At 38.4% G+C, this 27,450-nt stretch overlaps 5 protein-coding genes across 10 annotated transcripts; 4 read left to right on the top strand and 1 right to left on the bottom strand.

Annotated features, from left to right (window-relative positions):
* The first annotated feature begins 889 nt into the window (after window positions 1-889).
* Window positions 890-3,597, top strand: LOC120008505. 6 transcript variants are annotated; one of them, XM_038858854.1, is made up of 6 exons: window positions 890-1,314; window positions 1,542-1,624; window positions 1,807-1,860; window positions 1,953-2,153; window positions 2,263-2,478; window positions 2,811-3,597. In XM_038858854.1, exons 3-6 carry the CDS (start codon window positions 1,858-1,860, stop codon window positions 3,102-3,104), a joined length of 714 nt encoding a protein of 237 aa, XP_038714782.1. In that variant the 5' UTR covers window positions 890-1,314; window positions 1,542-1,624; window positions 1,807-1,857; the 3' UTR covers window positions 3,105-3,597. The 6 variants fall into 6 exon arrangements, with proteins under 6 accessions (XP_038714782.1, XP_038714778.1, XP_038714780.1 ...); XM_038858850.1 differs by having other exon boundaries at window positions 1,804-1,860; XM_038858852.1 differs by having other exon boundaries at window positions 1,765-1,860.
* Window positions 3,598-10,879: 7,282 nt separating this feature from the next.
* On the bottom strand, window positions 10,880-13,417 carry LOC120008853. The gene has a single exon (XM_038859209.1). The coding sequence runs from the start codon at window positions 13,415-13,417 to the stop codon at window positions 10,880-10,882; it is 2,538 nt and encodes an 845-aa protein (XP_038715137.1).
* Window positions 13,418-17,658: 4,241 nt separating this feature from the next.
* Window positions 17,659-18,673, top strand: LOC120008860. The gene has a single exon (XM_038859219.1). It carries the CDS (start codon window positions 17,894-17,896, stop codon window positions 18,497-18,499), a length of 606 nt encoding a protein of 201 aa, XP_038715147.1. The 5' UTR covers window positions 17,659-17,893; the 3' UTR covers window positions 18,500-18,673.
* Window positions 18,674-21,757: 3,084 nt separating this feature from the next.
* LOC120009674 (protein MIZU-KUSSEI 1) lies at window positions 21,758-22,765 on the top strand. The gene has a single exon (XM_038860346.1). It carries the CDS (start codon window positions 21,946-21,948, stop codon window positions 22,618-22,620), a length of 675 nt encoding a protein of 224 aa, XP_038716274.1. The 5' UTR covers window positions 21,758-21,945; the 3' UTR covers window positions 22,621-22,765.
* A 935-nt stretch (window positions 22,766-23,700) lies between these two features.
* On the top strand, window positions 23,701-27,426 carry LOC120008852. The gene is made up of 11 exons (XM_038859207.1): window positions 23,701-23,785; window positions 23,874-23,948; window positions 24,517-24,588; window positions 24,925-25,135; window positions 25,314-25,451; window positions 25,523-25,628; window positions 25,875-25,965; window positions 26,126-26,179; window positions 26,273-26,337; window positions 26,601-26,691; window positions 27,022-27,426. Exons 2-11 carry the CDS (start codon window positions 23,916-23,918, stop codon window positions 27,190-27,192), a joined length of 1,032 nt encoding a protein of 343 aa, XP_038715135.1. The 5' UTR covers window positions 23,701-23,785; window positions 23,874-23,915; the 3' UTR covers window positions 27,193-27,426.
* Window positions 27,427-27,450: the final 24 nt, after the last annotated feature.

The raw sequence follows: 27,450 nt of genomic DNA, 5'->3' as shown, positions 1-27,450 counted from the left end.
TTCAAAAAAGCAAAGAAAGAAAGAAAAAATCTATTCTTTTGCTGAATCTAATCAATTATTCTTGACTTCTTGTGTTTCCAAACCCAGAAGAACAAAATCATGCTTTCAATGGCACTCTCTTCAAGCTTCAATCCTACTAGACAAGTAGACAACCCAGTTTTATCACCAAGACTAGGATCTTATTTTTGGGTCTCCCAAATCTGCCTCTAATCTTCACGATTCTTTACTTTCTTTACATCTCTGGTGTTTCCTGCAAATCACTCAAAAAGGGTCCCTTTTGGCGCTTGTGCGCCCTTAAAGCTCTAGAATGCATGATTTTGATTATGCAAAGAATATAGGTAAAGGTGGGTGGGTCTCATACTGTGATTCTTGACTTTGTGAGAGAAGATAAATTATTTGTTATTAAGAGATTTGACACTCCGTCTTTGAAGATAGAAAGAAAATTTCAAAATATGTTACAGATTCTTGATAATCCCATTGGGATACTTTGTGACTTAAATTTAATTGAAAAATATTAGAGTTATAAAATTTAATTCAATTTAATTGTATTAAGAAAAATACGGGTGTAAAAAGTAGGAGGTTTTAAGGTAATTTCATATAAAAATAATTTAATAAAGGACAATCCCTAAAATATGACCTTAAAAGTCTCCAAATCTATTGTCATTAAAATAATGATTAATTAAAAACAAATATGCATCAACACTTCACTGAATAAAGATTTTTTGGTATCACTTTTTAAGGGTCTCAGATTTTATTCTTTAATAAATTTAATTTTTTTAAAAACTACGTGTGTAATGAGTCATCTGGTTGGTGGGCAGGCTGCCGTCCCATGATCAGCTTTCGTATCTTGAAATGCCACTTCGTAATATCTGCTTTCCAGGGCAGTGCTTCTTTCTTTTGAGCTTAATAGGACTTTGGAATCGAAGTTGCCCTATACTTTTGGGAATCGTATTCTTACCTCGGCCTCTTCTTGCCTGATCCAGCAGAAGCTCAAGCCCAGCCCGCTCGCTTTGCCCCATAAAGTCTTCCAAATGTCTGTTTGTTTGTCGTTCGATAAAACGATAGTGGTAGGAAAAAAAGCAATGGGAGGCCATTTGATTTGATGTAGTGTCCCAGGTGTAGGTGGGTCTACTTTCTGAGGAAAAGAAGATTATTTCCCATGGAAGTTAGAATGGTTGACTTAAGAAACCAAGTGGACTTCTAAAGGCGGCTTCAACTTCATTGTGCGTGATCATGTCGTCCAAAGTAGGCTCCGCTGTAATCTCAGACGGCTGTCCGGGGAGTCCAAATTAGGGCAAATGTGTGATCGGACGGGTAATAATCAAGAAAAATGAGAATCTGATGATAGCTGTCCTTATCAAGACCGTAGATAAAATCAAATGTTGGTACGTTTCATTTTCCTTTCGTTTTGTAATTTATTTTTATTAATTTAAGGGTGTTTTTATTCGGACCGCCTTATAAATCAGTTTCCATGTTTGGGTTTGCCCCTTCTGGTATTTCCTTGTGACACAATCATATTTTCCTATTTATCAATCGATCAGGGGTAGTTGTTTGCCTCTTCCTCCTCTCTCTGTCTCTCTGAGGCGGCGGCGGCGGCGGCTTAATCCCATCTCCCTATATACTGGTAGGTTTGTTTGAAGATGTTCCATCTATGAATTTCATTCCTAACCGAATGCCTACCCTGTATTCTTTGTCGATAATGTGTGGCTTTCTTTGTGCTTCCTAATCGAATTTTACATTCTTTCTTTCTAATCCGTTTTGAAGAACTGGACAGCCTAACCATTGATATTTGACAATCATCAGCAGCTGCAGCAAAATAATATTATTGGGTTTGGCAAGGACAGCCACGAGCAAGATATGGTATTCACTCCACTCCTCTGCGCTATTTCTTTTTCTTTCCTTTCACCGCTTTATATTCAGCATGGTTTTTCATGTTATGATTTCGATTCCAGGTGAGTCCAATTTACCAAATGGGGAACAAAGATATGGGTCCGCCATGGCTGATACCAATGCTAAGAGAAAGCTATTTCATCCCCTGTTCAATCCACGGGGAGGCCAATAAGAGTGAATGCAACCTCTTCTGTTTGGATTGTATGGGGAATGCTCTCTGCTCTTACTGTCTCATTCACCATAAGGATCATCGAATTGTTCAGGTTTTACTTCTCTCCAATCCCCTTTAAAATATTTCCTAAACGATTGAATGAATTCCTAGGGGGAGTAGGTATATATATCTTTTCTGAAATGATTGTTGTGGAATCGCAGATAAGGCGATCCTCATACCACAACGTGGTGAGGGTGAATGAGATACAGAAGTATATCGACATATCTTGCGTGCAGACATACATTATCAATAGTGCAAAGATTGTGTTTCTGAATGAACGCCCCCAACCAAGGCCTGGAAAAGGAGTCACCAATACTTGCGAGATTTGTTGCAGAAGCCTCCTCGATTCCTTTAGATTTTGCTCTCTTGGGTGCAAGGTACTCAATAGTTAGCTTTTCACACTGCCTTTTCTGAGGTTTTCTGCCATCAATTATTGGAGGTCATCATGTTTTTGGTAGCAAGTTAAGAACTTTGCATTTGCATTGCTCTTTTGGTGATCCATGGTTTGTACGGTTGTTGTCCTTATTATCTGCTTTTGACAGTACTGCTCTTGACATTTGACTTTGGTATTCTATTGTTACGTTGTTGATTTCAGTTTGCTCGACATTTTGTTCTACCTGCTCTGTTATTCTCTGTTTTGTTTCCTGATCGTAATTTTGTAAGTCCATTTATGTATCTAATGGGCGGTATGTGTTTCTTAATAAATAAGCTTGGAGGCATGAAGCGTGGAGACCCTGAGCTGAGTTTTACACTAAGAGGGAAGCAGGGTAAGGATGCATTCCATGGAGGGTTTGAATCTGATGAGTCATCAACACCAAAGAAGATTAAAAGAACGCGTATGTTCAACCGTTTGATGGATGGACTCACACTTTCTTGTAATGGAGGAGAGAGGTACTCCAGTTCTGGAGACGAGGCCACTGACATTTCTCCATCGACTCCTCCCATTTTCAATCATCGGAATTCCAGGAGAAGGAAGGGTATACCCCATCGCGCCCCTTTTTAGTGGTTTACCTTAATTAAGTAGATATGATATTATTTAAGGGAAAAAAAGAGGAGAGGAGATAAAGACTAGGAGATGGCTTGATATGTCATACTGAAATAATTTTATATATGATGAAATGTGAGAGAAAAAACAGAGAGATGGGGGAAAAGAAAGTTTGAGAAATGCAATATGTGAGAAGAAGAAGAAATGAAGGAATGGCATCGTCTTTGCCAGTTTCCTTTGGTACATAACTCTAGAAAAGATAGTGAGTTCTAATATTTGTAAATTGTGATCAGTTTTTTTTTTTTTTAAATATTTTTGTTTAAAAGTCTGGAAGTTATAGGTTTGATTAATTATATTGTATACATATCCATGTACAAAAAGATGACATGTGAAGTTTAGGTTGTTGGGAAAGATAGCAATAATGGTGCCGAACCATGATGGTATATGTACAGAACATCCTTGGTTCATATGTAGATGGTAATTTCCATAGTTATTCTATTATTATTATTATATTCTATATTCTGCTATTCGTGGTTTGCGCAGTCGATGAAACATCTTCATTAGCTAGGTAGAATTTGAAGTGATACGGTTTTTTGTTTTTGTGTGAAACCATGTACAAATAGTTGAGTGAAACAGATGTTTCTTTATTTACTATTATTGCGGAGTGAGTGAAAAATGGAAAAGCTTTGTAGACCCGAAATCTCTACGGAGATGGTGACGTCCCTGTACAGATGCTACCACATCTCTCTCTATCCCCTTGATTGTTTTTATTTCCGCCTCTGGATTACTCTGTAAGTCTGTATCATACATTTATTTATTACTCCATATAAAACAAGTGGATCACAAAATGGCGTGAGGAATCTGAAAGGCAGCGTGACTCACAAGACATTTTGGGTCCCACCCACCGAGCTAGTATCAGGTTTGAGTTTTGTGACGTAATTTGAAGATAAAAATCGGCTAAAGACCTTGATCAAGGATGGATAAAGATCAAGGCCGTGCCTTGTCTCTTTCTATTTATTTCTTGCTACACAGGGTGCCACATCTCGCTGATTACACCTCTAATCCGTTCTTTATTCCGGGATATATGATTAGATTAGATTAAACAGTGTATATACACTGTGCATGAAACAGACAGAGAGAGCTGGCCAATTGGCAGGTAGTGCTAGTGTGGGGTACAACTGTCAATACCGCTTATATTTCTTGACTTTCGTTATGCTTCATAGCTCTTTTAATTTTATTATTAAGCATATATTATGTATAATTACCTTCCACTTGTCTCTTTTTTTTTTTTTTTAAATAAATTCCTCTCGTTCCGTAAAGCACATGACATATTGATATTGGAAATGGTGAGTGACTCATCATATTAAAGGCGACATAACAATATACAATCATAAACCAGAATCCACAGCGTTGCTTTGGCATCAGACATGTCTCATCCCACTATCTTTATTTTTTTACAAAAATAAATAAATAAATTTATGCTCCGTTTGTTTCAGATAATTTCATTTCTTCGAAAACAAAATCACTAGTTAATCATGTTTGTTTGGAGGAAATTCAAAGATCAACAGAAACACACACAAAAAAAAGTCAAGAAGAAAAAGTTAATATAATTGGTCGAAAACAACAACCGCGGATGTCGTTTTCTCTATCTCGTTCTCTTGCTTTCTTTTGTGAAGAGAGAGATTCCATTCAAACAATTGCAGGTGACCACTCTGTGAATTTGGTTTATTTAACTGCACTACTAGTTATTTAATTATTTTTAACCTTGAATTTCTTCATTATTTTAGCACAATCTCAGATATTGGAAAAATTAAAAAATTATTAAAGGATTAACTGTGAGAGACAGAGGAGAATCTTTTACTTTTTAGTACATGGCTCTTATTAATATGTATACGTATATGTTAAAATTATAATTATTATTGTTATTATGTATTCACATGATAATGATAAACATCAGTATAAACACATCATGTCATCACAAGGAAAAAAATCATATTATATCTCAAATTTGGGTTTTCCATCAAACAAACAATGAAAAATATTAATCACCTTTTTATCCAAACACTAGAAATTAGTTAGTTTTCCAAGATAAACTTTTCCCTAAGATATATTTTCATTGAGCGGTTGATTTTCCTTCAAATAAACGGAACATTAGTAACGATATTCTTCTTCTTTTTTCTTTCTTTTTTTTAAAATATGGAAAACGATATTCCTCGTATGCTCCTTTAATCTCAATATTTGTTTGGCGATTCTTCTTGGTAATAATACGATGGGTGAAGTTGCCAAGGGTGGTGATGATGTTTGAAATAGGTCTACCCTATTAGACGAATCAGCCAAGTCAGACTGAGTAGGAATAACTGATTTCTTCTTTGTCGGTACGTGATCTCTTCCTTCCCTGTTGCACAAGAAACGAATGTAAGCTTCGACAGGGCCCCGAGGGTGTACTCGGGGGGACCTATTCGACGCTCAAGTCAGTACAATACTAAACTTAGGAGGATGACTCGTTGCTTCGAGCGTTGCCTCTTACTCAGTAAGTATTTTAGAGTGCAGGAGTTAGAATGTTTACCTGAGGGCAGAGGTTCCCCTTTCATATGAGCTTGAAGTGTTTGAGTTGTAGTAGGAGTCAGACTCTCTCTCATTGGTTTTCCAGAGGGTTTCTCGGATGGTAAATTCCATCCGTATCCCTCTCCCAAGGGGAGTTGGACTCTGTTGAGGGTTGGTGTCCTATTGGGACTCTTCACTGTATGACCTGGTATATACTTGCTTCGGTCATGTAGGGACATTACCAAGGCAACACTTCAACGTGATACTTCAGTATATAATTTGTAGAGGAGCCGAAGTGGGTACTTCGGTTATAGCCGAAGTGTACCCTTCGGCTCTCACTTCATCCGTGCCCAGCTGGCACTTCAGTTGTCACGTGGCCTTTTCTTATTGATAGGGGTATTTTGGTAATATCAGGTGGGCACGATGTTCCTTATTTGTCAGCACCTGGCAACAACACGTGTGGGCTTAAAGCAAGAGGCGGACATACGTGGCACCTAACAAAATGGCCCTCTGGCCTCTGCCTCTGCCTCTGCTTCTACCAAGGGGTAGATGGATTTGGGGGAAATCCAAGTTGAAAAATACTGCACTCAATCGGTGTATTTTTTTGAAAAAAATCATAAATTGGGGAAAAACAACTTTTGATCATTAAAATATTTGATCAGGTTCAACTCAGTTATCCATTTTTCAAACGTTTTAATTTGGGTATCCAAATTTCTAAATTCTAAATTAGTCACACGGATAGATTTCACCTAATTCAGACGTCAATCATCCCACGTGGTACAATGTAGTAAAATCAACTAATTTAAGTTGATGTGAGAATGATGTGGAATTTTATGAAAAAAAAATTTAAATGTGCTAAGAATCATCTTTTTCAAAGAAAGTCAAACCTAAACTCCTAATCCTTTCTTCCCTCACCTCTCCTCCTCTCCACCTCCACCTTCGTCAATAATCCCCGTCCCCAATCTCATGGTGGAGTACTAAAGAAGCCTTCAAACTCTCTCTCTCTTAATCTCCCTCAACTTCCTCTCACTTCTCATCTCTCCTCAACAACCCCTTCAACAATGCCTTTGATTTCGATTTAGAACCAGCTTCCTTCGTTTTCCTCTTACTTCTCAGGATGTGCTTGAACTCTCTAAATTTGGGTTTTGTGGTTCTTGCTGTGGTTGAATGTGGGATGAGGATATTTGGGTTTTCTGAGTTATTTGTGACTCATTTAAATTTTTTTTGGGATCATTTTTTCCATGTGTAAATTTTTTGAGAAAAATATGGCAAATATCCAAGTCATCATGCCGCATCAATTAAAATTTTAATTATTTTATTTTTTAATGTCACCTCAGCTAATTACTGTCCTAACTCTCTAAAATCTACCTGTGTGATTAGTTTGAGACATTTTAGAAATTTGGATACCTAAATTGAAACAATTATAAAATGGGTGATTGAGTTGAACCTGGTCAGATATTTCAATGACCAAAAAGTGTCTTTCCCTATCATCATTTGTAGTATTTAGTATGATGAATTAAACAGTATATTTTTTAAAACAAAATTAAATTTATCGTGATTGAAAATCGAATGTTTTGAATTTATATTCGAAGGTTTAAAATTACCATACTTTTATGTTTAATTTAATTTTTATTTCAAACAAAAAATATACCTTTAAAATCATGATTCTAAATATTAGATATTTATGAATTTTTTTTCAAAATATTTGGTGCACTCAATGTGCACCGGCTCGAGGTCCACTGCTAAGTGCACTGGGCATTCACGGCTTCAATTGGCAATGATTTCTTTTTCCCCACCTGTTGTCGTTAACGAGTTCTCTCTCCAAGAGACATTTCTGCTCCCACAATCCAGCCTCCTTTTTTTAACAATTTGGAAGTGAAAGGGTGTCATAAATTCACCCTATCAGACAATCAATTATATTGTCTCTTTTGAATTTACCCATTCCCATAAATACATTGAGTCCGCAAGACCTTCTTTCTCTATGGATCATCTTATTTAATGGTACTTGAGCCCATGAAAAAATGTCTAGTTAATTGTAAGGAGGTGAGTTTGCTCTTATAAACCCAATGACATCCCACATCTAAATTCCTAACACTCTCCCGCACTTGTGAATTGAGTTATGTCAGACCAAACAAATGAAGTAGAGGTAATGTCTTACTGAACCAAATTCCTGCTATACTATGTAATAAATCCACTCTTCTCATACAATCAATTATTGTTAAGGAATAAAAATCTCACATCGGTTGTTGAGGGGTCTTGTATCCAGCATATAAGCTGGTGCAGGCCTTCAACCACTTGCCTAGGTCTTTTCCTTATGGAGGGGCCTGGGAACTGCCACGGCCCAAAGGGCCGAGATGGTGGGGAGACCTGGGTTTGTGGTTGTGCCACTGACCCAATTTATCAGATGGTATCGGAGCAGGTGTGCTCGTCCCCGATAAGAAGTCCACTCGTTGGTCTTGGGCAAAAAGCCCAGTCCACGAGTGCAGGAGAGTGTTAAGGGATAAAAATCCCACATCGGTTGTTGAGGGGTCTTGTATCCAGCATATAAGCTGGTGTAGGCCTTCAACCACTTGCCTAGGTCTTTTCCTTATGGAGGGGTCTGGGAACTGCCACGGCCCAAAGGGCCGAGATGGTGGAGAGACCTGGGTTTGTGGTTGTGCCACTGACCCAATTTATCAGAATTATATTGTCTGTTTTGAATTTACCGATTATTGTGAATAGATTGGATCCATACGACTTTGTTTTTACTTGACACCGATCTCATCGATTTTATTAGTTGTCGAATAGATTGGATCCATACGACTTTGTTTTTACTTGACACCGATCTCATCGATTTTATTAGTTGTCTGATACTGATGAAACCCTGAACTTTGGGTTGGATTTCCTTCCAAACACAGGTAAGGTTAGAGAATCCGGTTTGAGAGTAATTCTCAGTTTTTGTGTATTGATTTCATAATGATCCGACTCACTTACAGACATGACTCTTATAATAAGTCATTCTCCTTAATTGGTGCCTACGAATCAATAACAATAAAGACGAAATAATAGACTAACACCAACCATGATAATGGCCGTGATTTATTGCTAGACATAAGTGGATTAAATACTAAACTCAAGCACTCAATCATTGACTTCAAGGATCCCCTCATTAGCTCTTAATTTCTGAATTGTCTCCCCACAATCCTGCTCGTCATTAATGTCATTAACGTTGCCAATCCATTGCATGGAATTAGGCCCTTCCTTTCCATGAATATCTGCACGTGCCTCCTTTAATTTGAGTCTTCTTGCTCGATTATAGGCATTTTTCAGTCCTAGCTTGATCCTCATCATTCCCATTCCCATCAAGAATATCCTTGTCCTCAAGGATAAGATCTGGAAACTGTAATTTCAACATGGTAACCTCCTCCCACGTGGCTTCCTCCAAAGGTAATGCCTCCCACTGAACTAAGACTTCCTTGCGAAACCTGTTGCCTCTTTTAACCGTGCGATACTCCAGAGTTTTGCTAGGTCTCAGCATTAAGTGACCATCTGAATCAATAACAGGGGGTACTGGTGATATGGGCACATAGTCTCCTATCCTTCTTTTCAATTGGGATACATGGAAGACTGGGTGAATCTGGGACCCAAGTGGCAGATCCAATTTATAAGCAACTTCACCAACCTTCTTCACAATTTGATAAGGCCCATAGAATCGACTACTTAGTTTGTCCATCACCGTTTTGGATACCGAACTCTGTCGATGGGGTTGAATCTTCAAATATACCCAATCACCCTCCATAAACTGCTCATCCCTCCTCCCTTGGTCATGGTGTGACTTCATCCGGCTATTTGCTCCCTCGAGATTAGACTTGAGTTCAGCAATCAAAACATCTCTATCTTGTAATTCTCTGTCCACCTCATTATTGGGAGACGAACCTACTGGATAGCTTACCAAGATTGGTGGTTTGCGACCATAGAGATACTCGAAGGGTGTTTTCTTGGTAGACATGATAAGTAGTGTTATACCAATATTCTGCCCATGCTATGTAATCCTCCCATTTCTTGGGATTTTGATGAGTAAAAGCACGCAAATATTGCTCCAAAGTGCGGTTTGTCACCTCCGTTTGTCCATCCGTTTGGGGATGGTATGCGGAACTCATGGCCAATGTAGTCCCATGTAGCTTGAAGAACTCACTCCAGAAGTTGCTAATAAAAATACGGTCACGGTCTGACACGATTGATCGTGGAATTCCATGTAACTTAACAACATTAGTAACAAACAATTGTGCAATAGCTTTTGCAGTGTATGGATGCATCATCGGTATAAAATGGGCGTATTTGGTGAGTCGATCTACCACCATAAATATTCCATCAAATCCATTGGACTTTGGTAACCCTTCAATGAAATCCATGGAAATGTCTTCCCAAACTCTATCCGGTACGGGAAGTGGTTGGAGCAATCCACTTGGCCTACGAGAGTCGCTTTTGATTCTTTGGCACACATCGCAAGATGACACGTACCGCTGAACGTCTTTTTTGAATCCTGGCCAAAAGAAAGTGTTTGCAATCCGAGCCCATGTTCTATATACACCCGAATGACCTCCTAGTACTGAGTCATGAAAATGGCTGATGATCTTTGTTCTTAATTCGGTGGAGTCAGGTACAATAGTACGCCCTTTGTAAAACAATAATCCATCTATTTCTTCATAGTCCACCATGTGCTCCTGTTGAGTTGTCAGGCGTTGCCGCATTTCAATGCAATAAGTACAATTGCTTGTGGCGGCTCGCAATTCATCCCATAAAGTCCAGTTGGGACCTGAAATGGCTTGCAGGACCGAGCCTTCCTCTCGTCTAGATAGTGCATCCGCCACGATATTCTGACGCCCAGGCCTGTACACAATATCAAACTCAAACCCCAGGAGCTTTGCCACGAATCTTTGTTGTTCTGGTGTGATTATCCTCTGCTGCAATAGATGCCGAAGTGGTTGCTGGTCAGTGACAATCAAGAACCGCTTGCCTATCAAATATGGTCTCCATAAACGGACTGCCTCAATCACTGCCAGCATTTCTTTGGCATACACAGACCATCCCCTCTTGGCCGGACCCAAACCTTTGCTCAAAAATGCCAATGGTTTCCCTAGTTGAATCAAAACTGCACCGATCCCGATATCACAAGCATCCGTGTGGACTTCAAAAAGTTCTGCAAAGTTGGGCATGGCCAGGACCGGAGTTGTGGTCATAGCCTTCTTAAGCTTGTTGAAAGCATCAAGTCATTCTGGTGTCCATGTGAAGGCACCTTTCTTGAGCATATCAGTCAAGGGTTTAGCAATGACCCCATAATCTTTGACGAACTTCCGGTAGTATCCCGTAAGTCCCAGAAAACCCCGAAGAGCTGAGATGTTGGGACGTTCGGGCCATGAACTCATAGCTTCTATCTTGCGTTGATCCACTTTGACGCCTTCGTGGGATATCATATGGCCCAAATATTCAACTTCCATTTGCGCGAAGGCGCACTTAGAGGGCTTGATATGAAACCTGTGAAATGATAATATTTCCAAAACAACACGAAGATGGGCCATGTGCTCGTCCCAATCTTTAGAATATATGAGTATGTCATCAAAAAATACGAGCACAAATTTTCGCAGTTGTTTGTTAAAAATGGTATTCATAGCGTACTGAAAAGTAGAGGGGGCGTTGCATAAGCCAAAAGGCATTACCAAGTATTCAAAATGTCCGTTGTGGGTCCGAAAAGCCGTTTTGTGAATATCTGCCTCATGCACTCGAATTTGGTGGTATCCCGCCCGTAAGTCCAGCTTCGTGAAAAATTTTGCTCCTCCTAATTCATCGAGCATGTCATCAATGGTAGGAATGGGAAACCGATCCTTGATCGTGACAGAATTTAGTGCCCGATAATCTGTGCAGAACCTCCATGTACCATCCTTTTTCTTTACCAATAGGACAGGTGAAGAAAACGGACTATTGCTGGGTCGGATTAACCCGTTCTGCAGCATCTCTCGTACCTGCCGCTCTATTTCATTTTTCTGGAAATGGGCATACCGATAAGGAGCCACATTCACGGGTGATGCCTCATTTTTTATTGGAATCCGATGATCAAATGGTCTCGGTGGTGGCAACGTTTTGGGCTCTTCCAAGACTCCAGAAAATTCGTTTAAGATGGGGCTGACTTCTTCGGGTACCTTATCTTGCTCCTGGCCAATCAAGGGTGCATGGTTTACATGAATGGCAAAGCATTGACCCCTTTGTTTCCGTAGTTTCTCCACAGAATAAATCTCAGTTGCTGTAGCTCCTCCTTTTGGTTGTGCACTCAATGTCACCCATCCATCACCCCACATGAACTCCATAGTCATTTTGTTGTAATCGGACACCACCCTTCCAAGTCCTCCTAACCATTGAATACCTAGTACGGCATCAAGGCCCACCAATGGAAGAGAGAAGAGATCCGCTCTAATCCAAATTCCTTGTATTTTAAAGGACACATCTCGACATACCTCATTACAAGTCAATCGCTCTCCATTTGCCACACAGACCTCAAAGGGAGGTATAGTGTTTATTGTTAATCCCATTTTTTCGGCCACCTTGCTGTTGATGAAGTTGTGAGAAGACCCATTATCAATAAGTATGGTAATTGGTTTATTCAAGACCCAAGCTTCCAGCTTCATTGTCTTAGGCCCTTTTCCTCCAGTGAGAGCATGCACCGAGATTTGGGGTTCCTGTTGTTCTGAGTTGAAACTATTAACCGGTCCTTCTCCACTTACATCCACTTCTTGTTCTTCTTCTTCTTCAGTATCTACTGGTTCAATAACAAAGGCCTGTGATACTTTACATTTGTGCCCCGGTGTAAATCTATCATTACAGTTGAAGCAAAGACCTTTTTCCCGACGCTTCTCCATCTCATCCCACGTCAAGCGTTTGACACCTGTAGGTAGTGGCTTGGGTAGTGAAGAAACAGCTTTGTTACCCTGCCATTCTGAGTTCGAAATTGGGAGTTTTCGAGGTTCCATCTTCCCCAGGCGCTTGGTTTCCAAGAGATGATCATTTTGTAGCCCTGCATATTCAATTGCTTTTCGTACAGTCCTGGGTCTACATATCTTCACTTCCTTGGCGAGTTCAGGTTTCAATCCTCCAATGAAGGTTCCCAGGAGTGCTTTCTCTGGCCATCCATGTACAAGGGTTGAGCACCGTTCAAACTCTTTTAGATACTCCTGCAAATCATGCGTCTGCTTGATTCGTGATAGAGCTTCGTCATGATCTACATGTCCTGTCGGCCCAAATCTCGTCAACACTTCTTTTTCGAAATCTTTCCATCTAATCTCTTTACGTTTCTTCCGGTATATACGCACCACCCATTGCCACCATAGATTTGCGTCACCTTCAAGAAAGAAGGCTGCATAATCAACCTTTTCAGATTTTTGAATCTTCTGGAACTTAAAAAATTGATTGGCACGGCTGAGCCAAGTGATTGGGTCATCTCCCTTGAAAGGGGAAAACACCATCCTTGGTTTGCGGTTGTCCACGAGAAGTCCCTTGGTTTCTTCTTCTTCTTCAGAGGACGAATCAGTTGCGGACTCTTGATCAGTATCTGAATCACTTTCTTCTTTGGAGGGAGAAGAATAGTCACTCGTACTCTTGCTTTGGCCATGGATTAGGTTGCCCAACTTCTTTAGAAGGGTTTCTTCTAATTGAGCCATACTTTGCTGTGACGCCAAGTGATTCGATTGCAGCTCCAGGTTGATTGTTTGAACACTGGACTCCAAAGCTTCAATACGTTCTTTGTGGGATGCTGCCATACCAACGAACACGGTTTAATCAACTGCTGTTCCAGTGGCTCTCAATGAAAGCACCAGTGATGAAAACCTGAACTTTGGGTTGGATTTCCTTCCAAACACAGGTAAGGTTAGAGAATCCGGTTTGAGAGTAATTCTCAGTTTTTGTGTATTGATTTCATAATGATCCGACTCACTTACAGATGTGACTCTTATAATAAGTCATTCTCCTTAATTGGTGCCTACGAATCAATAACAATAAAGACGAAATAATAGACTAACACCAACCATGATAATGGCCGTGATTTATTGCTAGACATAAGTGGATTAAATACTAAACTCAAACTCAAGCACTCAATCATTGACTTCAAGGATCCCCTCATTAGCTCTTAATTTCTGAATTGTCTCCCCACAATCCTGCTCGTCATTAATGTCGTTAACGTTGCCAATCCATTGCATGGAACTAGGCCCTTCCTTTCCATGAATATCTGCACGTGCCTCCTTTAATTTGAGTCTTCTTGCTCGATTATAGGCATTTTTCAGTCTCCTAGCTTGATCCTCATCAGATACCTAACACTTGAGGTAAGTTCGCACATTTTTTGGCGTCAGTCATCTTGTGGCCCACGGTTTCAATGTCCGTAAGACTTCGCTGAATCAAGAGAAAGCCTGAAACTATTATAGTATTATTGGTCTACTTGGGCCGTAAACTGTTTACTTGTAAAGTTTTCGCCCTTTTCCTTTCATTGAATTTGTAAGGCCCATTATTGCAGGTCAATAATTCTTTACAGACAATTGCAAACTGCTCATTCAAAAAAATAAATAAATTTGCAAACTGCTCATCTTTAAGTCAGTTTTTGTTAATTATTTATTTTCTCTCTAAAAATAAAGCCTTTAAAAAATATTTATTATGTTGGTAAGTGCGTTTTTGAGTGTATAAAAAAATCGACAATTATCCAAATATAATTAAAATACAATTTTTAAACACTAAGATTTCTTTCTTATTCTTTCTTGTGTTTTTCTCTTTCAAATAATAGAAAATTAAATTTTAAAAAAAAAGACATGAGAAAATATGAGCTGCAGATTAATATAATGTTTAATGTCGAATGCAATTTTATTTGAGCCAACATACAAATTCAATACAATTAAAAATAATAGCAAATTACCCTTACAGTTATATTTAAGGATAATGCTTGAGATCCCAAAAAGTGACCCCTAAAAAACCCTCATTTAATGTGGAGGGTTGGATGTAAAGTGAGTCTTATATGTGTGTTTTTAATTAATGGTTATTTTAATACTACATAAATTTAGAGAACTTTTGAGGTCTTTAGCATTGTCCTAGATTTAAATAGCAAAAAGTATCAAAATATTTAATATTATTCTCTGCAGGTGAGTAGTTTTAAAAAAATTAACCATTTTGTACCTGTTATATGTTCATTTTGTTCCAAACAATAATTTCTTCCTCCATAATGTGAGATTATTTATTTAGAAAAACGTCAAACAAATTATTCTTCTTCCATTGTTTGGCAGCTCTGTGGCAGTTACGTACCAAATATACAAAATGTACACTAATATGGACACAAAAGTGATAAGGATCTCAATCATCCAAGTAACCAATCATATCCCTTAATTGATGTACATCAAGTTTTGTGAGTCCCTACACTTATATCAATCAATGACCAATATTGGTTACTGGGATGACAAGAATCCCATTTATTGGGATTTCTAACATTTTTTATATAGATATATTATACTCCATCCGTCCCATTTTAATTGTCCTCTATTCCTTTTTGGGATATCTCAAAATGCATGCCCATCTCAATTAATTAAAACTAATTTCATCCATTTTTCTCATCTTACCCTTATTTACTCTTAAATTAAAAAGCTGATGGAGTGAATTCCCAAGGAGTCATTGACATCTTAATTGTCCTCTATAAATGAGGGTATAAATGTCAAATTGAAGGGGAGTAATGTAATTTCTTAAACTGTGTGTAAAATTGAAGGAAACAATTAAAATGGGACGGAGGGAGTAATATATATATATATATGCTATTGCGTCATGTGACTCTTTATCGAATAGATAATGCTTGAAACCCCCAAAAAGTGATCCATTTAATGTGGAGTGGGTCTTACATGTGTATTTTTAATCAGTGACTATTTTAATGCCACATAGATTTGGGGAACGTTTATAGTGTGTTTGGATTGAGGGATTTGAGGGGAGTGGAGGGGAGGGGAGGGGAGGGGAAGGGAAATGAAGTTTCCTTCCAATTCTCTTGTTTGGATAGTTTATACAAAAATTGAGAGGATTTTGAAGAGGATTGGGATAAAATTTCATTAAATGGAGGGATTTGGAGAGAATTAGGGGGAAGATTTTGTTCCCTTCCCTTCACCCCAAATCTCTCAATCCAAACACACTATTAGGGGTCAAATTTTGGAGGTCTCTAGCATTGTCCTTATCGAATACTAAAAATCATGACAATTGTCATTTTTGAAGTTATTTTTTTATGATATAATAAATATAACTCCTATATTAATAATAGATTCAATTCAAGTATACTTAACACGTAGTTTAAGTACTTAAAAATAAAACGAACACTATGGGTCTGTTTGGAAACAGTTTTCTGTTTTCAAAAATTGTTTTGGTTTTGAAAATTCGTTTGGATTAGTGTTTTTAGAAATTATTTTGTAAAACTGATGACTGTTTTTGGTTTTCAAAAACCAAAAAACCAAAACTGTTTTTTGATGTTTTATAAAATTCTTTCTTATTTTCTCTTTCCTCTGTCCTCTTTCTCCGCGCAAAATCTTCTATCAAATGAATTTTGTTTTCAAATATATTTCTTAAAATTGTTTTCAAAATCTAATATTAAAATCAGTTTTTGAAAACAAAAAACCAAAACCATTTCCAAACACACCCTATAACTCTTTGTTATATAAAAGCATGAACAATTTCATGAGATGTTTATTTTCGGGTTATTTGATGTAATTCTAAATTTTAAAAAATGACTTTCATATTTTTGTTTCTAATTTTTTGCACTTTAATTTACTTTGATTTATATTTCTTATTCATTACATATATAGATGATCAGAAATTCTCCTATATGAACAAAAAATGTGAACTAACTTTGTGGATTTTTTTTTAACCATAGATGTAGTGTGTTCCACAGCAAATGTGTGACTCCCATTTTTGTTGTGTTTTATCACAATCATTGAATTTGATGTCAACATTTTTGATACACACGGGAGAATTTTTGTATAGATAATATCGTCTTAAATATATAATATGAAAAACTCTTGTATTGGGTATAAGCGTTCGTATGAGATATAGTAGTTTGTTTATTGGGCAGAAAGAGATTGCTCCAAATTCCCAAACATGTCACAGGGACACGAACTAACATAGGCATAGCTAACCTAATTCTATAATTATGTTGGAAGATGTTCATAAAACAAAAAATAATTATGTTTGGCGATATGTAACATGAAGATATTTTCAAAAGATTTCGTCACCAGTAACCTAATTGGTTATAGTCACCTGTATATTGCTCCGTCAACGCCTGTGCATGTGTAATAATATATTGTTAGATTTTTTTTTCTCTGTCTTTGTGCCTTAATATTGTTAGATGTTGAAGGAATTACTAACTAGCTTTAATATTATTTACAAAAAGAAAAGAAGAAAGAAACGGGCATCATATTTTGCAGCTCACTAATTAAGTAGTAATTATTTACTTATTGACAGGATAGGGAATGAGATTGTTGAAAGTTGAGAGTAAGCAATTATATATATCTTCAATTATTGTAGGTTAAATTATATTATCAGCCTACTGTGTTTGAATAAGGAAAACTGTGTGCTGGTTTCAACGTTACGATTCCTCAACGTAATATTATTTAGATTGTTTGCATTCAAACTTTCACATGTATATATGTTCTGATGATTATTAATTATTATGGGCATCAAATAAAAAGCGAAAAATAAAATAAAAGCATGCAAAACAAGATTCCTTATTTTTATTTATTTTTTTAAAAATGTTAAATTGAAGAAGAAGAAAAAAGTCAAAAACTCGTCTATATGTTGTTATTTGTGGACCGTATTTGTGGACTTGAGGCCCAAGAAGAAGAAGGAAGATTCAAATATCAGGTGTGAAATGGTAGGGGGGCCCAACGCATAGCGCGTCATAGCTTAGCACACATACAAAAGGCCAGCAGGCCAGAGAGTCAGCAGTTTCTTCCTCTCCAAGACTCCAACCGAGTGTTTGATTGTTTTCCTTTCTTTGATGACGGCTATGCTTACATCACTTGCACAAACCTCCAGGCACCAATCACTCTTATATCCTCTCTCTCTCTCTCTGCCTTTGGTTCAAACTTGAAACTTGAAACTTGAAACCCTTCCTTCCTTCCTTGTCTCCTGCTGGCTCTTCAACAACTTGATTAATTCCGTACCTGAATTATTCAAATCTGCAGCCAAGAGAGAGAATTCAAAATATAGACAATTTGAAGGATCCATCTCAAATGGGTAGCTGTTTGTCTTCGGATGATTCTGAACTGCGAATCCCCACAGCGAAGGTGGTGTCAGTGAATGGAGACCTCCATGAATACAATGTTCCTGTGCTCGTCTCCCAGGTTCTCCAATCTCATGAATCTTCTTCGTCCTCCTCCTCTACTAACTACTTTCTCTGCAACTCTGATCGCTTATACTACGACGATTACATTCCGGCCTTGGATTCAGAAGATCAATTGCAGCCCAATCAGATTTATTTCATTCTTCCTACCTCTAAGCTTCAATACCGGTTGAGCGCATCTGATATGGCAGCTTTGGCCGTCAAAGCCAGCGTCGCTTTACGAAGTTGCTCGCAGAATAAGGGAACACGTCGTCGAAAAAAGAACCGGATCTCCCCTGTTTTGATGCTGAATCAGAACAATATCATTGTCCCGGACTCCCAAATTAAGGCAGAAAAGACATTTGGGAAGCCTCAGCCGCGGCTGCAGCCGGATGTCGGAGTTTCAAGATCTGGTTCTGTAAGAAGATTGCACAAGTCAGCTTCCAGACGAGCTAAATTGGCCGTTCGTTCCTTTAGGCTCAGGCTCAACACCATTTACGAAGGCACTGTGCTCTAGAGTCTAGTCTAGATGGTTATTATTCAAATATCCAATCCATTTTTTAAAGAACATACATGGACATGGACATCCTGTAAAAACTAAAGAAATTCATGAGATGAGATGTATGTACGTTGTGAGTGTATTGCTCTTTTATTATTATTATTATTATTATTTACTTTATATTGGATCGAATATATTTCTTAATTCTTTTTATACATATATACGAACGAATTAATGTCAAACCACCAAAAAAATAATAAAATAAAATCAGGCATTGTATCCTGGTTTCCACGGTGAACAATAATAGTAGTTTGATGTTAATGGATATCAAAATGACAGCGGATCCGTTACACACGCTATGTTGTTTGGCAAAGCATTAGCCGACAGCGTTTCGTTTAGTGGAAATGCTGTGGCAAACGCTCTGCCAAACAGGCAATATGCATATCCCGGTTTTCATAATTAGTGGGAAAGAAAGGAAAATGGTGTGAGAAACTTCCAAGCAAATCGTCCACCAAGACTCGAGATTTCCATTGAAAAATCTCTCTGTGCATCCATCACCAATGAAAAATATGGGAGGGAACCTTCTGTTCTGTTTAAGTTATCCACCCACAATCCAATAAAAATGCCGTGAGTAACAACATATCCATTTAACAGTTGACACGTGTGTTCAGTTCAGTTGATTCGCCTAATTACTCGCAACTGGCGACTTTTTTGGTTTGACTTTTGCCCAACGGTGCAATACCGTCACTTCTTTCGTTCCCCATTTAATTTAACTAGTCGCCGATTACTGCTTTCTTTTTTCCGTATTCAGACATTGAGACAATTCTTCGAGAATCCCTGGTCAACCCCGATCCAAAGAAGGAAAAAGGACCAAAGCGACGTGCATGGGGACTCCAGTCTCATGTGCTGCTGCTGTGTGTTTAGTATTGGATGGGCCCAAGAGCTGGGCCTGGACCTGAGCCTGGCAGAACCATTATAAATAACTTAGGGTTAACTTTAATTTTCAACAATTAATTAATATATTGATTTAAACGTAACTAAAGGCTCCATCAAATACTGTCGATGCTACTATGCTAGCTAATAGCTATAATACATATATTATAGTTACCAAAAATAGTATGATCTCACTGGTCCCATAAAAGACAAACCCATGTTAGCAAAGCCCAAATTCATGAGCCCAATTGGCACACTCTAGCTCATGCTAAGGCCCATTCGAGACATTCGAGGCTCTGTCCCTTGACAACACGATCACGTGACAGTAAGCAGTGTCCCTGACACCATGTCTGACAATAAGCGACTAACGTCTCCTCTTATACTTGCTTTATTGTATTCAGAATGTCATTATTTAACAGAAACTTCCTTTCACCAAGCAATGGCGCGACTACAATGAAGGTGCCTGGACGTCAATCTGGCTCACGATCATTCCCTCCAAGGGAACATCACCCAATCCAGTTCACACCAACATCCTTGGACCTAACAGGTACGTATCCCCAGGTAAGATCTTATACCATACAATGTCAGTGCATTTATGGACGCCTACATTCTTCTCCATACTGTGACCGACACATGTCACAGTACCATCATGTGTCCTAACGTCTCCACCTTACTTTTCGTCTACCAACCCTGGGTTTTACCAAAAAAAGACACAAGTGGGTGACACAACTCTCTAGGCCTGTCCTCACTTTCATATAAATACTCTTCTCCTACCTTGGAGAAGTGATGGATCCGAACATTGTGAACCAGAGACATAAACTTTCCGACCCCTCACTAAATACTTAGCCACAAACACTTTGACCATTGTCGATCTTCCATCTCCAATCACCACTGACTTGGCTATCGGAGCCTATACGATCGGGATCCCCCAATCCGGTCTAAGAGCTTTCACGATTACATTTATTATGACATTTACAGGATTCAAAGGTGCAGACGAGCCTTCACGTGATAAAAGTTGATCATTGATGGTAGAATTTGTCCCTACAAATATGTAGAGCATATAGATCGATAATGGGTTGATACTTGCACGCACAAAAAAAAAAAGCAATAACTTCTGAAAGTGGAGGGTCAAATACGTGTGCGTATATATATATAATATAATGAGATGGGGGCAAAAAGGCAGTGAAGCGTGCAAAAAAGTAGTTGTAAAATGTTCATTCGCTAGGTGTGGGCCAAAATCGACATGATTTGATTTTATTTTGAAGGTATATGTTGCATGGATGCCACCTTACTCGACCATTAGGTGTGCTATGCCCCTCTTATTCCTCTGCTATTTGTTAAACTTTATGATCTTGTATTTTTTCTTAATCAAAATATCTTAGATAATGCCACCAAGCATAATATACACAGTAACACATATATGAACTAACTTTGTGAACTTTATAACTATATAAAGAGATCACAATCACGTAGAGATTGAGTTAAGAATTAAAGGTAATTAGTTAGTAATATTGAAGAATCCAAAAAATAGGAGGAGGAGGTGATAGTAACTTATGGGTTTTGTTGTGTGTATGGCAAGCACACAGGAATTGTAAGAGTGCTTTACAATCATCATTTTTAAAGCCGCTGTTACAAAAGCAAATTGATGCGCCAAAACTTGCAGACAAAGTTTGCAGAATTTGCTTTCGGCAACCAAATTAACGAATGTTGCAATTGTATTCACCTCCCAGCTTCCTGCTAGCTAGCTAGATTCTTATTCAGAAAATAATGATAACTAGTACCCATGCTGATGCACAAACCAAAAAAGTTCTTATGATTTTAACAAAGACAAAAAAGTCTACATCGATTTTAATTTGAATGATTAAAAGGTCTTAACATGGCACCACTGGTCTGGTTGGATCTAATCATTGCCTCTTGCATGTTATCGATTCCAAATTGCAATACATATGGATCCTACTATTACTATTAATTCAATTTTATGTTAATGTACTGTAACCCACTTCATCCGCAGCACGACCGTTTGTTTACCCCTATATATTTTTATTTATTTTTCATTTCCCTGCCTATTTATTTTCTAACATGCTATTCCTTTTCATATAATTAATAAAGTATAAATAGAATGGCCATTTCCTAGTTATGCTTCATATCTTTATAAATATACTCTCATGCTCATGAAAAGAAAAATTATAGGACTTTTAAAAAAAGTAGTTAAAAAGGGTAGGCAAGCATCCACGCGGGCGAGAACTATGATTAGATTATATGACATTAACGTAGAGATTTTGAATTCGAGCATCGCCTATCCCTTATTCAAAAAGCATCCACGCGGGCGCTAGGTATTCAAGCAAGTCGTTCCAAGAATGGGGCCCTCACCGTTCGTGGGCAGAATTGCCCACGATTCCTCGGCCCACTATGACTGTTGCCCTGCCCTTTTGCGTAATATTTATTGCCTCCCTCGGTTTAGACTTTACTAGCTAGCTAAGCCCCTCATATATTTCCAATCGAATAAAGGTCAGATTATTAATAGGCCAGGAATGAATGATATGAGGACGATGATAGACTTGGGAAGCCAGCGGGGACGCATTAGCATAATGGACACACCCACATCCGTCGACTGTGCCAGAGAAGTGAGGTTTCGACGCTCTTTCCGATCACTGGTTGAGTGCATGGTCCCATGCTGTGGCTTCCAACCCTCATCACTCGACGATTCCCTCTCCACTGACTCTGACGCCTCCACCGTCACCGGAACCTTCTTTGGCTTCCGGAAGGGCCGAGTTAGCTTCTGCCTCCAAGACGATACCCGCAGCTCTCCATTTCTCCTCCTGGAATTCGCAGTTCCCACATCATATCTGGCCAGAGAGATGCAGCAAGGTCTCCTCCGCATCGCCCTAGAGTGCGACAGAAAAAGAGAGCGAGAGAGGTCAAGCTCGTGCTCCCTATTCAACGTCCCCGTCTGGTCCATGTACTGCAATGGCAGGAAGGTCGGGTTCGCCGTTAGAAGGCAGATGGCCGTGGGCGACTTGGCTGTTTTGAAGCTGATGCAGACTGTGTCCGTTGGGGCGGGTGTTCTGCCCGCACAAGGAGACCTCATGTATTTACGTGTCCGATTCGACCGAGTCATTGGCTCTGCTGACTCCGAGTCATTTCACATGATTAACCCGGTCGGGACTTCTGGGCAACAACTCAGTCTATTCCTCTTGAGATCATGACAACCATCCCTAGCCAGCTAGCTAGCTAATTAACACATAATATAAATATATATTTAGAACTACTTTAGTTTCTTAGTTTTTTGTATTTGTATCTGAGTATTTCTATTTAAATTACATGAATGGCTATCTAAAACATGTCATTAAACATTCTATCTCCAACGTATTTGTATTCAAAAAATGTAACGTTCCTTCAATAAAAAAGAAAAAAAAAACGTAATTTGATTTTCACAACTGATTGATGATTAACATGTAGTATGATAGTATCTTCCACTTAATCTTAGCGGGTGCTGGATAGAATTAGTTGAGTTTAATTCCGTGGTGGTCAAGAGATTAGTACTTTGTATTAAAGAATACCCAATTTAATAATAATGCTAATAATTGAGCAGTTGGGTTTGGCAATACATAAATCTTGCTTTAGATAAAAGTATGTATTTCCCACTTTATGTATCATGAGTATTCGACGTGGGCCACTCGATCAGTGTATTCTGTTAATTAACTTTTGAAGCCTTGCATAATTTCATATAGGGAATGGGTAAAAATGTCGTTTAGTGTTGATGTATGTATATTATAGATTTTGATCACACAGTTTTTACTAATAATTGCATGCCAATTGCCAAATGCCTACATCGGCCATCGCTGTTGGCTAGTCTCCTCTGTTGACTGGCCCTTCATTTATTTTGCAAGATCAGGGCCCCACCGTTGGTATCTTTGTGATCATCGTCGTCCTATATGTCAGGAAAACATGGTGGCTTCCAGCGGGATGTTTGGTTCCTAATCTTTGTGTCTTGTCCTGTCCAGACAAATGGAGCCCTATTTTTTTGGATTTTAGGGTGATGGGCCATGCACACGAGCGATCTGTTATTGTTACTGTTGGTGACACATGGGCTCCACATCCTCCCCAAGCCTCTCCGTTGTGGGTTGGGTTGATTCATTTTCAGCCCAAGATGCTGCTCGTACATAAGCCCATGCCATACGGCCCTTTAAAGCTCTCCTTGTTTTACAATTCAAGCCATCCAAAGTGGTGTGCAGGTCCATTTTAAACAAAAATAATAAAATATAGCCCTAGATTTGGGTCCATTCCAAATTTCCAAGTGTCAACTTTCTTCCATTTCTTTCAGTCTCTCTCCTTCAATCCAGACCTGGGTTCTACTACTCCTACGCCTAGGTGAGCAAAAGGTTTTGCTGCTTTGCATTTGCTTCCATATGCTGGAAATTATGAAGTTTGAGATTTTTCAATTTCGTTTTACTTGCAGAGCTTCAGACAATGGGATGCTCGGAAGCACACTAAATATGTAATGTCACCAGCGTCGTCTGTCCATTCAGATTCTGTAAGTAAACCCACTGTTTTTATACATGAGACAATTTCCTTCTGATCTGCTAAAACTGATGCTCTTAACCTCTTCAGTGAAGAAACAAAAGGTGATGCCCTTGACATTTATTCAGTAAGATAAGGAGCCTGCAATTAACAATCATGTTAATGGCTACTAGGTTACTACATAACATTTCCCCCCCCGCTTAAATAGCTTAAGGGGAATTCACGATGTTCCTAACGTTCGTATTATTACAATGGTAGACAAAGTTTGGCTGATGGAAATAATCTGCTTCTGATTAATTTTTCTTCTCTCTCATTCCTTGAAACAGCTTGTTTGTTTATCTTTGAACCCCAATTCTATGTAATGTTATAATTACATGTGATATCCTCAGCACATTTTATTTTTAACATCTTATTTTATGCTCAGCACATTCTATGCAAATGTGAATGACTACTTGTATACGTTGTCACATCTTATTTTTAACATCTTTGATTGAGTTTTTGAGCTCCTTGTAACAAGGTGAATTTTTAAATTTTTTTTTGATGGTTGTGCAAACATAATTTTTCTTTGTACTTTTTTTGAGGTGGTGAAATTTGAGAGGACCATCCCCGACCAAGCTTCATTGTTTTGTTGGGACTCTAGAAGACACTGCGCTGTAATCATTTCATAACCTTCCCTTCTGAAGGCACTCTTACTCCAAAGATATTGTAATAGACAGTTTTATCAGTGTCATTTATACATATTCAGGCGGTTAGCTACCTTATTTCTATTGCGGAGAGTTCTACAATGAGATTTCTTGTCACCAGAGAAACTAGCCAATTATAATTTGTAGAAACAAAAAAGGAGCCAATATTTTACCAATGCTTTCGCCTTTCGAAGACTGTAAGACATATCTAGTACTAAATGGGTTCACTTTCCACAAAAGACTTCATTTCTCTTTTGTTCTTCTTTTATGCTCTATCAAAACTCGATTTTGGTCTCGACATTGCAGTCTTCTGCAGAGCTAAGGAAGGAAATTGCTGCACTTGAGGTTGAAATTTTAGATCTGGAGAGTTATCTTCTTTCGCTTTACCGGACAAGAGGAGTGTACGAAGGTAAAAACAACCTCGTTCGTGCACAAGTATGTATTCTCATACACACAATTGGTGAAGAGCCGAGACACTCTTTCTTCACTGGAGATGCCACTAAGCTACAATGCATTTGTTGAGTACTTATATTTATTTCAGTGGTTGCTTTGATTGTTAATATCCTGCTCGCTTATATATTCATATGTTGAATAATTTAATGGACTTGCAATGCTCTAATATAAGCTGCAGGAATAGAAGAATGCTGATTCTGGTCATCACAGCCTTGCAGATCTCCTCGGTATGTCTTGTGCAGACTGCAACCTTTATTCTCCAGACAGACTTTCAGAAGAAATTGTTAGGTGTATATCATCTATATACTGCAAGCTTGCCAACCCCTTGCAGAGCCATGCAGACATGTTGGCCTCTCCTACTTTTTCCTTGTCCTCCTCAAGTATATTTTCTTCCCAGAATCCTTCTCTTAGTAGGAGTCCAAATTACATTGAAGACGCGACATTGCATAACTTGAGGGGTTGAAAAGTGGACCTTATGGTGCAATGATTGAGATTCTGAAGATTTATTCAGATGAAGATAGTTTCAATTTTGCTGCCACGATGCTGCAAAATTTCAGGTGATCCAATACACCTGACTTTCGTGTCGTAACATTAGCATATTTACTTGTACTACCAAACATATTGTTTGTTCTATTCATACACTGTCAATTAATTTCAATGTGATAGAGGGTTATCTTTTGGTTAGAGCGAGTTGTGTGGTTCAACTTTTCACATTCCTAACAAGACTGATGACTTACCGATGCTTCACTCACTTTGTTTTTAGAAATTAAGGCATTTTTCCTATTTCATGATTAACTCGGTAGGTCATTGGTTCATAGACTTGAGAAAGTTGATCCTAGGAAGATGAAGCAGGAAGAGAAGCTAGCATTCTGGATTAACATTCACAATGCCTTGGTCTGTCAGAAGTTTGAACTTCTTTTAACATAGCATAATATCCTATATATCTGCATTTGACTTCTCTTAAGTTTTGATGGGAGAAAAGAAAAGGTAGAAAAAAGTTATTTTACTCAATTAAAATTATGACTCTGATTTGCCTGTCAAATCTCCATGCCAGGAATATTTAGTATATGGAACTCGCAGTCGTGTAAAAAGTGGCTCTGTTTTGAAGGTGAAAGATGTATTCAATGCTGTTATTGAAGCTGTCATCATGACGTTATGTTCGTTAACTGAAGTTCTGCTTTTTTCAAAGCTCATTTTTCAGGCTGCTTACAATGTAGGTGGGCATTGCATAAATGCCTACTTGATACAGAGCTCCATTTTAGGCATGCGATCACACTAAGCACCGGTACGCCATATCCGTCCAAACTGTGCATATCATGCTTGAACTCTTTTGGATATATAAGGATGCTTATCGGTCTACAATATTTTGTTATCGGTTTGTCCGTACAGTTTTATGAGAATCTGTGAAAAGACGAGAGTTAAAAAGAAAAGAAGGTCCTCTTGTGCACAAGTATCATTCTAACAACTCAACAATAGGTCAGAATTCATTGCTATTTTGATGTTTCTTTGGTTCTTGTAAATCCCCCCAGAAAGTTCGAGATCATAAAAGAATGGCAGCCAGCAAGAAGGATAGAGAAGCATAGTGTTAAGAGCTTCTTTAACAGGGGGCAGAAGTATCAAGTTTGTTTTTTTCTTCTGTATCCAGTATGTAGGAATAGGTGTTGCCACACTCATTTAGTTGGTGTGGGCATTCTATTCTGCTGGTGTCGACTAGACCAACCCATTAACACTTCTACAGGCCTGAATTTTGCCATTGAAAAAAAAACCTTTTATGTTCATTCTCTGGAATTTTCTGATCAAGATGACATGAGGTTGATTTAAAATTATTCTGACCCAGTGGTATTAAAGCTTCATCTAATTTTCTAAAGCTTATGGTCTAATTTATGGAATTTACAATATACTCGTAGTTGTTGCTGTCTGAAGCGGAGTAGAACTTGTTACTGAATTCAGGTCCGAGTTTACAGAGCAAAGAATATCTTTCAGGATCTCAAGCTTGCCAAGGAAGAGTATATTGAAGCAAACATGTACGTCCACAAAGAAAAGAAGATTCTCCTACCAAGGATTCTTTACTACTTTGCGTTAGAACGTCCCTGGACATGCCTAGACCGTCCGATAAGATAATCATATATACTGCAACGTTTTGATTTGCAACAACGGTGAGACAGGATTAAGATTAGTATGTCGTCAAAAAAATGTAACCTATTGTGCTCTCTCGTGGGTGGAACTGGTACCAATTTCAATTTTGTGTTGTGTGCAACAATGGTGAAACATAATTGTGTTCTGATCTCCTTTGTTTGTTGGGTATTGAATATTAGTTTTTCATGAATGAATAAAAGTGATGCATATGCAGATTCACTTTGTGCCTTTCATCAGTTGCGA

Source organism: Tripterygium wilfordii, chromosome 11 (genome assembly GCF_013401445.1).
Source record: "Tripterygium wilfordii isolate XIE 37 chromosome 11, ASM1340144v1, whole genome shotgun sequence".
NCBI lineage: Eukaryota > Viridiplantae > Streptophyta > Magnoliopsida > Celastrales > Celastraceae > Tripterygium > Tripterygium wilfordii.
The sequence above is the reverse complement of the archived record's forward strand: the minus strand, read 5'-3'. Positions and strand labels throughout refer to the sequence as shown.

What these genes read in the sequence shown, in the direction of transcription:
- LOC120009674 (XM_038860346.1), top strand. Translation starts at nt 21,946, where the DNA reads ATGAATGATATGAGGACGATGATAGACTTGGGAAGCCAGCGGGGACGC.
- LOC120008505 (XM_038858854.1), top strand. An exon ending in AGGATCATCGAATTGTTCAG is followed by an intron (nt 2,154 to 2,262) that starts GTTTTACTTCTC and finishes GTGGAATCGCAG; the next exon opens with ATAAGGCGATCCTCATACCA. An exon ending in TTTGCTCTCTTGGGTGCAAG is followed by an intron (nt 2,479 to 2,810) that starts GTACTCAATAGT and finishes TTAATAAATAAG; the next exon opens with CTTGGAGGCATGAAGCGTGG.
- LOC120008852 (XM_038859207.1), top strand. Translation starts at nt 23,916, where the DNA reads ATGTCACCAGCGTCGTCTGTCCATTCAGATTCT. An exon ending in ACTCTAGAAGACACTGCGCT is followed by an intron (nt 24,589 to 24,924) that starts GTAATCATTTCA and finishes TCGACATTGCAG; the next exon opens with TCTTCTGCAGAGCTAAGGAA. An exon ending in CAGAGCTCCATTTTAGGCAT is followed by an intron (nt 26,338 to 26,600) that starts GCGATCACACTA and finishes AAATCCCCCCAG; the next exon opens with AAAGTTCGAGATCATAAAAG.
- LOC120008860 (XM_038859219.1), top strand. Translation starts at nt 17,894, where the DNA reads ATGGGTAGCTGTTTGTCTTCGGATGATTCTGAACTGCGAATCCCCACA.
- LOC120008853 (XM_038859209.1), bottom strand. Translation starts at nt 13,417, where the DNA reads ATGGCAGCATCCCACAAAGAACGTATTGAAGCTTTGGAGTCCAGTGTT.